We start from the raw sequence: 13,482 nt of genomic DNA, 5'->3' as shown, positions 1-13,482 counted from the left end.
GATCAGGAGAGACTCATTTCCAGGAGCATGGCCCCAAGGTGACTCTTCCTGCGAGGAACCCACCTCTCACCGGCACCCTCAGTGTACAACACTGAAGGGCATCGGCCGGGCTTCTGGCACAAACTCAGCTGACCCCTCAGCCTGCTGTCACAACCCAGAGGTGCCTCATCATTTCCCTTGCTAGGGCCCAAAAAGCACTTGGTGCCCAAATTCCTGCCTGGGGATGTTTGCCTGGGATTCAAGGGACCCATGTGCAGGTCACCGCCCTGCCACAGGCTTAGACATGCACTAACGCTCAGCGCCACTGCCAGCCCTCCTCCCTCCCACAAAGCAGGGCTGAAGAGCCTCCTCCACCTCCACACACATTGCAAAGACACCCGCGTTAATGACCATGGGGAACAGGGGCAACGGGAGTCAAGCAAGTACACGCCAGCCTTCTGACTCAGTGTGGCGAGGGGTGGGTGACTCACGTTTACTAGGTTAGCTGAAAGCAAACCAATGTTCAAAAGAGAAAGATATGCGAGCCCTTTCAGAGAAGAGGCGTCAGAGGAAAGGCATTCGCAGAAGGGAAGAAGATGAGATGCTCCTAGGAGGACCTTGCTCATTAGGCTTAACCGTGGCATAGAAATCACAGCGAAGTAAAGACAAAGACTTCCAGTGCTGGGGCAGCCTCCCCAGAGATGGCAGGAACATGGCAGCACAGCTCCCGACTCCTGTTATTCTCTTTTAACAGAACACAATTCCTCCTGAAACTGGATTAGCGAGGCTGCAAATTGCATTAGCCAACATGGGAGGCTGCTGGTGCAACAGGAGCAGGAGAAAGGGAAATAGCATTAGACTTTGCCTGCCATTATTACTGCCATTATTAACTTGTCACTTTACTGTAGTGTTCCTATAACAATGAATTATTGCCTGCAAACAGGCTGACATGATTGAATTACTGGGAGAGCAGCTCCATGGGAAGAAGAGACAATGTTAACCCTTTCCTGAGGAAGGCTCAGCTGCTGCCCCCTCCCAAGCCGGCAGACAAAAGAGCTGAGGCTTTGACTTTGAACACCAACCTGCCAACCTGACCTTCAGCGGTGCTGGTTTCAGAGCAATGCCAAAAGTTTCTATGGTCCCCAAACCGCTCGGGTCCTGGTTGCAGGTGGGCTACTCTGGGCTGGACATGCAAACAAAAGCAGAATATAGGTCCCCAGGCAGGAATTTGGGCGATAAAGAGACGCAGCTGGAGCTCTCCTATCTTTGCAGGTCTTCCTGCAGCCTCTCTAGCCTACTAATTTCGTAAGGCTAAATCCTCTCTTTTGCATGCTGCTCCTTTCTCCTATAGAGAAGATCGGTCTCTGGACAAGCGACCAAACCGACTGACTGCTAGTCTGGATGGATGTGGGTCACCTTTCTTCCCCCTCCCCCCTCTCAGGACAGTAGCGTCTGCTTGCAATCAGACAGGCTGTTAATCCTACGCCGCTCTGCCCTGCCAGACTCCCCTGGAGAGACAGTGCGATGGCCCTTCCACAGAGGGCTGTGCCAGGGCAGAGCGGCTGTGTGGAGCGGGAAGGAGCGGGCATGCCTTCACCCACCCAGGCCATGCCCCGTGGCATCATGCTGGGTGCCACCCAAATGTGAACCCCACTCTCCCGGGGTTCGAGAGGCTTAAGCCTGCCTGCCTTCGGTCTATTCCTCCCTACATGTACTGCTCATGTTTTGCTAAAAATCAGCTACGTGACACTTCTCTCCCAAATTTACAGTTCCTTATATGAATGCTGCAAATAATGCCTCCTGCAGCACAGACTGGTGGGTGCCCCCAGCCCCAGGAGCAAGCCTAGGAGCTGGCTGTGACCCACCTCCTCTCAGGGACAGAAAGAGGCCGGGAATAAACCACTAAGTGACCCGCATTTCCATATGTTCGGCAAGTTGCTGCAGAGCCCATAGCCCAGCAGGCGCAGATGTTCCCCAGCCTCACAGGCTGCTGCTGCAGCAAGACGAGCTAGGTACTTAAGTAGCTATGCACATCCACGGTCACCGTCACCCATTCCAACAGCCCCAGCCCAAAACTGAGTCCCAAGAACAGGCACGTGCCCCAAAGCACACTGTACTACTGTAACCTGGGGAAGTGCAGCTTGATGCACTCAAAATGCTGCCGGTGGGTGCTGTGGCAAAGCAGAACGGGCATCTCCCCTTGTGCCCTGTGGTGGACCTGCTTGCATCAGATGCTCTGCTGTACCCACACCAGCTTCAGCCCTACAGAAGGTGAGCACCGCATCAGCCAAAGCTACTGTCAACCGGCCCAATGGCTCCCTCTTCCCAAAAGCAGCACAGTCAGACTGCTGACCTACCAAACACACAGGTAGTGGGTCAAGTCCATCACTGCATGCCTCATGCTGTGGCACGAAGACTGCAGGGGGTGACAAGGACATCTGCTCAGCTAGGGGACAGCCTGGGATTACCAGCCATGCCACGCCAGAGTCTGCGGAGCAGCTAACAAACTAGCAGGTAACCAAGCAGGGCCTCGGGGAAGCATGCATATGTGACCCAGAAAGGCTCTTTAAAGCCCAGAAGCCATACATCTGTGAGCATATATGGAAAAGGCTGAGTGTGTAGCTGCAGGGATGGAGAAAGCTGGGAAGCCCACAGCCTCCAAGGTCTGGACATGGATAAGCCAGAGACCACCGGCTGGGACATGCCGCTGGCCTGGGAAAAGCAAGAGCTTCCCCAAGAAACAGAAACCGTGTCTCTCTGAAGGACAGCAAGAAACAAATGTACCCCAAAGCAAAATGCCCCACAAACCTAAACCCAGAAACCTTCTTGCCAAACCCTGAAATGAATGTAAAAGTTCTGCAGGAGAGAGGAGGGGAGGGAGGAATAAAAGATTCCCAGCATGAGTTGTGCCTGCTGTCAGAAAACAATATACGGCTCACCGATCACTTGTAAATTAAAATATGGAGATAGGATCACTGGAAGATAAATTCAGTACCAAGCTACAGCGACTGAGGATAAAGAAGGAAAAAAATAACATACTGAGATATTTAATCAACCCCCTCATCAGAAAGATTTCAATCAAAGGAGCGCTCCGTCAATTAGGAAAAAAAAGTAATTAAATGTACCCAAAGAGCAAGTTATAACACATACAGCAGCACCACACACAAACTCCCATGCCATTCTGGAAGCTGGCCACTAATGGCTGAATTTCCTAACAGGGTGTCAGAAAAATACTTGAAAAGTTTGTGTAGGTGCAAGCTAAGAGTACAACTGCACCCTGTAGTGCATGGCTGACTTCTGCACGCACTGTATTTGACTTGAGCATTTTCAGTGGCTACCACTGAAAACCTGGCTGCTATGCAGAGATGCAGAGAGAGATGAGATGCTGAGGGTGGTATGAAATGCCATTTTCTTGCCATCCAGAGAGCAAGATCTCCAGACAGACCTCAGGCAGTATCACGAGGTCTTTGGGATGCTGCCCGTATGAGCCCTGCCAGCCCCAGGTTGTCAGTGATGCCCTCCGTGCAAAGATAAAGTCCCCTGAGAAGGACCAAACTGAATCCATCCAAGAGCTAGCTCCCTCCACTCACCTTTAACTATTCCTTTCCACCGGGTTAATCTCTGCAGGTTTAGTAAACTGAGCTGGCGCACAGTGGCATCGATGCTGGCACAAGGAATGGGACAGGACCGTGCAGCCAGCAGCACACGTCAGGGATGAGGATCACCTCCTTCTGTGCAACCAAGTGCTAGATCAGCTCCACTTGCACCCTAAATGCTCATGATACTGCTGCCTCCATAAATTAACTGGCGAATCCGTCTACTCTGTGGAAGAACGACCAAGCAAAATGAGCCATCTGTCGTTTCTCAAGAAATTGTCTTCTTGAACTTCTTAAGGACAGAGGAAGTATTACAGCAGGATGGGCTACAGATCCATCGTTACCTGGACCCCCTGCTTCTCTATTATGTGGGACAGGGAAGGTGTAGGAATTTTCTTTAACAGCATCCCAAATTCCTATTTAAGCAAGTAAGATGGCCCTGGCAGCCAACTTTTATGTATACATGTTAAAATAAAAGACCCTGAGCCATAGGTTCAGCGTGTCCGGAGCCTGCCGTTTTGCCATAAGGAAGCAGACTGCAGGTTCAGTGAACCCAGGAATTTAGCCTCCAACCAATGTCAGAACAGGCAGAACCCCCAAAATAATCAGGCCCTTATGAACCAAGGTTCTGGAAAAGCATTCAGATAAAAATTGTCCTTGTTTATTCTGCTGACACAGAAGTATTAATCTCACAAGGTAAAATCACCATGGGAAGAAATGGCTGGGTTTATTTTACTGAAGTTCTTCCTTTACACGGGCATTGCTGCACCACCTGGCTATGCAGGTCACTGTCACGTCGAAGAGCAAAGCCGTTGTGTCCAGCCAGCTGTGTCCCACCAGCGAAGACACCCCCAGACCATCAGTCGAACCAACGCTCATGAAGGCAAGAGGCAGAGCATTTACAGCAATTGGGGCTGGGCCATCTCTCTGCCTGGCTGTTCAGCACTGTTCTTCTCAAACCAGGACACAACCTGCATGTGCAAAGGACTGATGAGGAACATGTAGTTTCTCATCCCAGGAGAAGCATCCCACGTGATACAGAAGCTAGAAAAATGGTACAGGAGGTCCCATGCACAAGGATGGACAGCCAAAGCTGCTGCTTGGGCATGCTGGGAGGGCCACCTGGGCTGCGTACCACTCTGACTGAAGGGCTGAAAGTGCAGCAAGAGAAAAATCGTGCTGCTGCAGCACTGAGCCTGCTGGCCCTGAGGCCACTCACCTTGTGGACACCAGCGGGGCAGCCGAGGGGCTGGGGCTCCATGCATGGACCGGGGAAGGAGAATGGTGGTCAACACCTGGCTGGAAACCTGCTCATCACCAGTGCTCCCTCTCCCCCAAGGGCTGCCCCTGCTGACTCTGCTTTTGAAGACTTCAAGGACATGAGGGGTGCACAAAGCTTTAGAGCTGGACAATGTCTAAGTACTGTTCACTGCAGAGGATTTTAGTCCAAGGAGAGCAAACAGGGAATCGATGAGAAGCTAAAGTATGTGGAGAGAAGACGTTCAAGATAACATCAAAGAATTTGCATGTGCACAGACTGCAAACAGGCTGACACCATGGTTCTGTATATGCATGCTGCAAATGGAAGTGGAAAACCGCTCAGGAGATATCAAAGAGAGAAGCAGAGAGTGCTTTGAAATAGAAGTGAAAAAATTGCTCCTAAAAAAGTAACCTTGAAGACAGTTAGTTTGAACAGAGCAGCATATTCTGAACACAGCCCAGGTCTCCTGGTGTTGTCACTCGTGTTCGGGGGCTGAGAAGCAAGACTGCCTGCAGTAAGATCAATGGGCCCACACAGAGCAGGCTGAGCTGGGTTAGGGTCCCACTAGGTGCAAGGACGCATTCCCACCCCCTTCCCCTTGTGAAATGCATCTGAGATGCTTCACACATTTAAAATCCAACTTCTCAGGTTATGCCCTTGGGTGCATTTTCCAGGCTAAAGCCCCAAGGGAAGCCCTGAACATAGCTGACTGCAGTTGGCTCAGCATGCTTGGCTCCCACAGAAACATTTCACCGGCAAACCTGCAGAGGAGCCAAGTATCACTGCTCCCAGATGGGAAACCAAAGGCAGGGGGAGGCAAAACACAGCTCGGACCCTGCAAGGCCAGTGTCAGCATCCCCAGGACAGGGTCGGGAACACTGCAGTGCATCCAGCACAAGCTCCCTCCCCTGCTGCTCACGCCGATGGCCTCATTTCCACGTGGCAATGTTTTTGTGGGATCAAGATGGCATTTGCTCTGGTTGCTTCAGGTCCGCTGACACCAATGTAACCTCACGCCCACGCGTGACCTGCACTGGGGCAGATTTGCGCAGCTGAGTGATGTGGCGGAGCACCTCTCCAATACCCATGAGTGTGAAACCACAGCCAGCTTGACAAGGCCAGCCAGCAAGCGCCCCGCTGGGAGCGGGGCAGGGAGAGCATCCTCATGTGGATGCGTGCGCATGGGTGAAACCCCACCTCAAATCTGTATTTATAAACTAGCGCCCGAACACTAGAGGGTATGTTATGCACGACAGCAGAAGTGAGAAGAGGAGGCTCACGGGTCTGTGTGGCAGTGACGGTACGTGGAGAAGATGGGGGATGGGGATGCTGGGAGAGGGGTGTGATGGCTAAGTGCAGAGAAAAAGCACCCCGGGGTGTTAGCCTGGGATAAATAACTGTGCCAAGGAGGCAGCAGCAAGTCTAAGTGGGGGGAAGCTGTCCCAGGGGACCTGGCAAGTGTGGGGACAGAGCTCCCCAGGGCAAATGTCCAGGGGTAGGAGACTACCTGGGGTACAAGGTGGAGGAAGCAAAGCCACCTGTGCTACCTGGAAAAGAAAAAGGGCTCCAGCTGGGTTGCTAATGCAGGTCTACGCAAGGGGACAGCCCTGGATCACGCAACACTGAACCCCTTCATTTTGTCTGTTCAGTGTGCTGGAAGCCGACAGGAAAGTGCAGCAGCTCTGAGGCAGAACAGCAGGTCCTACCCCACTTGTGATGAAGGGAAAGGAGCAAGTCCCCAAGCACCCAGGGGAGAAGAGACTGCTCTGCACCGCAGTCGCGGCTGCTGGTGAACAGCCTTCTGTCTCTCCTGAGTGCTCCTTGAACTCCTTCATCACTCAAGCACAAGTACAACTATTTGCCTGATGCAGCAGGCAGCTGTAAAGCAGGGAAGCAGTGCTATTCTACAGACCAAAACCACTCTGGGATCAAGCAAGCAGCAAACTTAAGTTTCCAGGCTTCACTTCTGTAAGGAAGTTTCCAGCTCATTATCTTTCCTTGTTTAACTTTATTGCTGGATGCTGCCAGCAGCCAAAAGTGTCAGGTTTTTAAGTAGGCACTTTGTGGCCCTTGAAAACACTTGTGTGAACCTCCATTCAAGAGTCTGGGAGAGGTCAGTATCCCACTGGACACCCATGGTAGAAAAGGCATCTTTTGCATCTATCCATGAGAGGGTTCCTAGCATGCAGACGTTACTAAGAAATGAGATGGAAGAAAGACGTTAACAGTAATACCTGATTTTCATTTGTTAGGGAAAGCCTCTCCTTATCTTATGCAAGTGTCTTGGCAATTGTTTGAAAATCAGTCCTCCTTTCCTGACATTAAGCGTGCCATAAAGCAGCCTGTTTTTCCAATTCTCCTCTGCCTCATCCTCCCAGCGTCCCCAGGCTGTGCGGTTACAGCTATCACCGAGTCTGCAGAGGGAAGGACGAGCAGGACACTGAGCAGCCTCTCTGCGGCTGCCAGGATGGGCTTGAACCAAGAGGTAAGGGTCCTCTGCTCTCTGCTCCTTAGGTTTCTCCAGCCACTGCTACCCCAACGCTGCCAGGCTGCCGTCAGTGGTGGTTTCTCGTGGACAGCAGGAGAGCGGCAGAGCGCTCTGCACCCACCCTGCTCCCAAAGTAATGTTCAGGCACAAGCCTCCCCCTTCTCCAAGGCCAGCTGAGGAGCCTCCACCCTCCCGCTCCATGATGGTTTCAACTTGACAGCTCCTAATAAACCAAACTTTACGAAGCAGCCCCTGGAGAGCCCCTGGAAGCTAATTAATGCTCTAATGAAGAGCCTGACTGCCTTGTTTGCTTGACGGCTCCCAGGTCAATCAATCTGCCGTAGCCCGGCTTGCAAAAAAGCAGCGAGGAGCCCAGCACCCCTGGCATCTGCTCGGCTATCATCCCCCGCCACCTCTCCCCATCCCTCCTCCCACGTTCATTACTGTCAAAAACCCGGCAGCAAGAGGGCAGATTTATAGAGGCGATTGCAGCTTCTCCCTGTGCGTTCGCTCCAGGATTAGCCACAAAGGAACCCGCTGAGGGATGACGCGAGGACGGAGGGGTGGGCAAGAGCACAGAGGCATGGGGAGGTGGGTGCCCTGCAGGTCGGGATGGGCAGGTCTGTGCCTGAGGACGAAAGGGGTGAGGGGGTGCTCCAGGGGCTTTGCCACAACCTCCTGCTTGTGTGAAACCTCTGCTTTTTTATTCTGCTGTTGCTAGAAAGACTCCTCAGCGCTCAGACCCCAGGCCCTCTCAAAGCTCTGCCAAATCACCCCCTCGCTTGTGCTGCAGGGGAAAGATAAGCGTGGTAATGCATATGGGGACAATGGCAATTTAATATACCAGCACAAATCTGCTCAAGCCTCCTTGCCAAAAGAGTCCTATCCAGACGTCCTAGCCTGCCCAGATCACAGCAGAGTCCTCAGCATGCACAGTGCTGCCAGTGACTGTCTGCTGCCCTTGTCTGAGTCCCGCAGTCTGCACCGCTTGCAGACAGCACCTCCCATCTCAGCCACTCCATCCCTGAAAACCTGGCAGGGAGAAGCAAAATCCAAGGAGGAGCCAGGTACAGAGCCCACCTGGCAGCCCCCGGGTCTCCCCTTGACCCACATGCATCTATCTACCACCTTCCTCCCTCGGGCAGGACCCAGAGCCCGGGCACCTCTTCCCCTCCACGCTGCGTGAGGAAGGGGGCAGAAAGCGGCGAGGGGGTACCGCTCAGCCAGCATCCTCACGCCAAGAGCTCAGCCTGAATCCAAATGCTTTCAGAGTCACTTGGGTTCAAAAGGAACTGCCTGCACCTCTGCCTCTCCTAAAACCCAAGATCAGCAAGTGCCAGGGAGTCACCACACCTGTCCCCTCCAAGGACAGGACACATCTGTCCTGACTGATCTCTTGCAAATCAGGCCGCTAAAGCTTGCATGGAGGATGTTCTTCTCCACCTGGAAAGGGGCGAGTGCGCAAAGGGCAAGGCAACGTCTCTAGAAGGGAAAGGGGTGGTAAGCCCTCGGGGCGAGCCCCAGCTCTCAGGGGTTTCAGAGGCAGGCCAGATACTGCAGCTGAAGGGGAGCCCCAAACACAAGGCTGTGGGTGGGAAGAAATCCCCACCCCTGCACTTGGGGCTCGCTCCAAGCTCAGCCTGCGGTCCTCTGCGTGGTCTCCTGCCAGCTTTGGCTTTGGGGAAGCAGCTGTCATGAACCGAGCTGTACTTTTATTGTTCCTCCCCCTCTGCTGCAACATGAGCTCACCGAAAAAGAAACAACAGGTAGCTCGAAAGATGGGAGTAAAAAGGAGAGCGCTGCGTTGTAAGGACACGAAACGGCCACAGGCGATCTAGCCGCTCGCCAGTCTGGTCCACAATCCTGCCTGCCAGACCCCCACGCCAGCCTGGACTTCTGGCCCAGCCTACAGAACTTAACACCAGGCACTCACCCTCCAGCAGTGCGGGTCCCTCTCCCTGCAAAGCACACATGAGCTACCTGGGGCAGCGTGCCCATACCTGTGCGCAACTCTCCCCCTACTTTGCAACCCAACTCGTGCCGGCCTGCATGACAGCAAGGAGCAGGCCATGAAAGCAAGAAACACTGGAGCTTCAGATCCTACTGCTGCTGCTGCTGAGTTTTCACGAACCACCAAGTGATGGACAACATACCCTTGTGATGCCTACATTCTCTGTAAGCTCTCACATGGACAACCAGCATCCTTCATAGGGCTTTTCCTCATGCTGCCAGTCCTTATAACTGCTTCATGCCCAATGGGCCAGGAAGTCACGCTCAAATGCCAAACCTGGCTCCAGATGCCATGCAGAGCACTTCTGCCATCCCACCTACAGGCCTTCACTTCAGAGCTGGGTTAATGCTGCCATTGCCTGCCTTATTTACTCCCTCCTTCAGGAGCTACGTCTTTTGTTTCTCAAATACTGCTCGTTTCTTCCCAGGAGTAGGAAAGAACTGGAGTGTTTCAAGCTGCTGGCGTTTCCTCAACATTACCTGTTGGCCACGAGATAGCCATAGGTGAAATTACTTTGCAGCCACATTAATATATGCAATTCAAAACCAGCACTGCCAACTCTGCAGTTACCCCTCAGCATGGATGACAACTACAATCGCTACCCACTGCAAGAGCGACAAGGAGAAGCAGCCTGAGCACTGAAACAGCAAACCGACACACCAGGAGAAGCTCCAGCACCCTGTCCCTTGAGGATGTGGGATTTCACAAAGCAAAGAGATTAATGAAGCAATCAGGAAGCCACTATTTTACCTTTCTCACCTGAACACACTTTAAAGGCTGACAAATATCGATTGCCATGTCTGCACCTGGAACCTGTCAAATAGAAAGGTCGCTCTGACAAACAGGGAGCAGGGGTTTAAGAGGAAACGAGAATCCTAGCATTAACTTACAATCTGGAAACACACGCTGGCTCAATTTGCCAAAAGACTTCCAGACAAGCCTTCTTTATGGTGTCCCTTAGTGGATCAGTAGTGGAGACTGTTCACACCAAACTCAATGGCATATGGGTCACAGCAGGAACCCGTGGCCAGTGGGCAAAGGAAAGGAGAAAGCTCGGACTAAGACATCCAAGAGCAGCCTCAAGTTATGTCGTAGTAAGGTGGCTACAGAGCCACAGACTTAGGCTGACAGAGCTCTCAGGTGTTCAGTCGTTCAGGGATCCTGAATGACCCCTTTTGAAGAAGCCCCGGGTATTAATCTGAAAACCAGTATCTGCTTCATCAGCACAGGTCTGACTGTGGGGGCACTAGGATGTGCATTCCAAGGTGACGGAGGAAGGTGCCTCCCACATCACCCTGGCTCCCCTCTGGGGATTATCCAGCCAAAGAAACAGCAATGACATGACATGACATGACCCTCTGCAGCCTGCAAAACCAGAGAGAACCACAGCAGTCGCTGGTACGACTGCCGGCATTGCATTCACACAGAACATCAACCACCCGCTCTCAGAGGCTGCCTGGGACATGGAAACAAAACACAGAGAGAGCGCAACCGTGGTGCTGGGGACGCTCTGAGGAGCCCCCATGTTCTCCTCCATCCTCTTGTGGGTCATAAAACTACAAACATTAAGCAAGGCTCATTGGACTGACAGCTAAGATTTGTGTAGCCAGTTTGTTGAGCAGCAGGGAGATAGGGAGAAGTAAAAACCACAGAGACCTACATGACATGTTCTGTTAAGGCATCACTTGATGGTTACTGCTCCAGTAAAGAAGAACCAGCTGGTAGAGCATGGTTTAAATGTCCTTTAAATGTCCTCCTGGCCACCCTGAGCTGTGACACAGAGGCTCTCTTCTGGAAGGTGTTATCAAGGATTTCTCTTTCTCTCTGTCTCACACACATATGCATGCACAGAGATGTGCCATGAAGAAGCATATTACTCCAGGGACCATAGCCAGTCAACGCTGTTTCCTAGGGAAATAAGCTAAAATGATGAACATCACCAACCTGACCTTGCAAGCAGTAAAACATGTATTACAAGGCAGGATAATCAAGATAAATGGAGAAGATTAATTGGAGATGAGGGCAAGGAAGGAGGGAGGGAAGAAAGAGGATGGAGAGCTCATGAGGTGCCTGGAGCTCGCAGCATCCCCTGACTTTTCCAAAGACATGCTCAGGGTTGAGGAAGGTGAAGAGTATGAAAAGGGCCACTGAGGGGAAAAACACAAAGCTCAAGCCAGAAGACAGACCCTAGGAAGGAGTCCTTCTGCACAGAAACACGAAGGGAGGACTGACCATGCTGCAAGGACCTGAACCAAGAGTTTTAAAGGTCCTAAAAGCCTCCCTCCAAACATCAGCTCCAGCCCTAAGGCCAAGACAGCAATAAACCATTCAGCTCAGCGATGGCCCAGAGCTGCCCTGACCACACATCTTTGCACCCTTCATGGACAAGAGAAGGCACCACCAAAATATCAGTGATAAGGCCTACAGAAGACACCTAACTCTCTCCACTGGCTGTCCATGGAGCATAAGCACCTTGCAGGTTTTCTGACTCTCCCTGCCAAGCCAGGTGTCTGTTGCCTAGCTGTTGCACACTCTGCGTGGGCACCCATAGCCTTGGTGACTTCCAGCTGGAAAATGCTCAATTTCTGGTGGGGATGAAAGTCAGGTTCTTTGATCACTCGCTGCTTTTGAAGATGCCTCCAGCAGAGCGAGAGATGCAGCCAGTCATTAGACAAGAGCTGCAGCACCTCACCTATGGCGCACATGCACGTGCAGGCTTTTGGTGGGAGCATGGCTCTCTTCTTTGATCCTGTTTGCCCTGTCCCTCTTCTCTCTTCCCCCGGTTAGTCTGCTCTGATGAATGGAGGTGGCAACCTGAAAGCCACCTCCGTCTCACAAGAACAGCCCAGAGACCGGACCGAGCTGCAGCCACCTCACCTCCCAGAAGAAAACCCCATGAACAGCACACAAGGAGCAAAGAGAGGACCCAGTTCCCCAGAGGTGGATAAGGGAGCTCCAACATATCCATGGCTGAAGAGCCAAGCAGTCCCACCTGTACCGTGCACAGATGTGAGACGTCAGTCACAGCCATGAGAGCAGTCCTTGCTCTGGAGAGACCACCACAGCACTGGTACGTACCCTGTCCCTGTCACGCACCCCCCACCTCCTCTTGCATGCTCTCGGCACTCACCTGGCCGCAGGACCCTGATTTCCAGCAGGTTGGAGGTCCTGTCCGCCAGCCGCGTCCAGCTGCTGTTGTAGTTCTTCCTCCAGAGCTCGGCCACGCACTGGTACTTGCCGGCCTCCGTGTCGCTCGCCCTGCTGATGCTCAGGCGCACGTTGTTGCTGGACTCGGCCTTCTCGATGGCGGTGCGGGTCCGGAAACCCGCGTACCTGTCGCCCCACTGGACCCCGCCGTCACGCGTGAAGGTGACCAGGTCATGAAACTCGGTGCTGCCCGCCGGCTGGAAACGCCACGTCACCGACACGGGTACCCACGATGGGTAGTGGGGCTTGATGATGCACTGGAGGTCGAAGGACTCGTTGTAGGTCACCCCGGGGGTGCGGGAGATAGCCGTGACAGCAAAGCCGGCCTCTGTGGAAAGAGAGAAAAGGGCTTTGAGAGACACCTGCCTAACGAGGCCCGGCCGTTAGCATGCAGAAGCTAGAGCATCGTCATCCAGTCACGGGCCTGGAATAATCAGCCGCTTGCGTTGTGTTGGCTCCTCGTTTGCAATTGCAAAGTGGCACGAAAAGCCGTGGCAAAAACACACTTCAGTGCCTGCGTAACGGTGACTGCCTGCGTGAGCGCTGGCGGCAGCGGCAGCAGGATCGTGCTCGATTTCTGCCCAGAGGAGCGAGACCCCCCGAGAGCCGGAGGGCGAGCAGCCAGCCTCTGCACGCTGCCAAAGCCCCGAGTGCAAACGCAGCAGCGCAGCGGCAAGGGAGCAGCGCCAGGCAGAGCGGCTGCCCGGCACCAGCCTGACCGCTCACAGACCTCGCGATTCACATCCAGCTCTCGGGCAGAGGGTCCCCACCCCGTCTCCCACCCCAGGTCTGCGGCTGGTTGCTGCAGGTGAAGGAAAGATGAAAGCGAGGAGTAGCAGCCTTCATTCATGCATCAGAGAGGTGGCAGCAGCTACAAAACCCCAGGGTGGAGGCAACTGAAAGAGAGAAAAGCTGCTTGGTCCTGTTCTTCACATAGCAC

At 53.2% G+C, this 13,482-nt stretch overlaps 1 protein-coding gene across 2 annotated transcripts in view; it reads right to left on the bottom strand.

Annotated features, from left to right (window-relative positions):
* IGSF3 (immunoglobulin superfamily member 3) overlaps nt 1-13,482 on the bottom strand; it is a 102,056-nt gene that overhangs the window by 18,189 nt on the left and 70,385 nt on the right. For both annotated transcript variants that reach the window (XM_075516129.1, XM_075516120.1), the window contains one exon: nt 12,466-12,870. In XM_075516129.1, coding sequence (XP_075372244.1) covers nt 12,466-12,870 — 405 coding nt within the window. The remainder of the gene's footprint in view (nt 1-12,465; nt 12,871-13,482) is intronic.

The sequence above is a fragment of the Mycteria americana genome, chromosome 1, assembly GCF_035582795.1.
Source record: "Mycteria americana isolate JAX WOST 10 ecotype Jacksonville Zoo and Gardens chromosome 1, USCA_MyAme_1.0, whole genome shotgun sequence".
NCBI classification, from domain to species: Eukaryota; Metazoa; Chordata; class Aves; order Ciconiiformes; family Ciconiidae; genus Mycteria; species Mycteria americana.
This window is presented reverse-complemented; position numbering and strand designations above follow the sequence as displayed.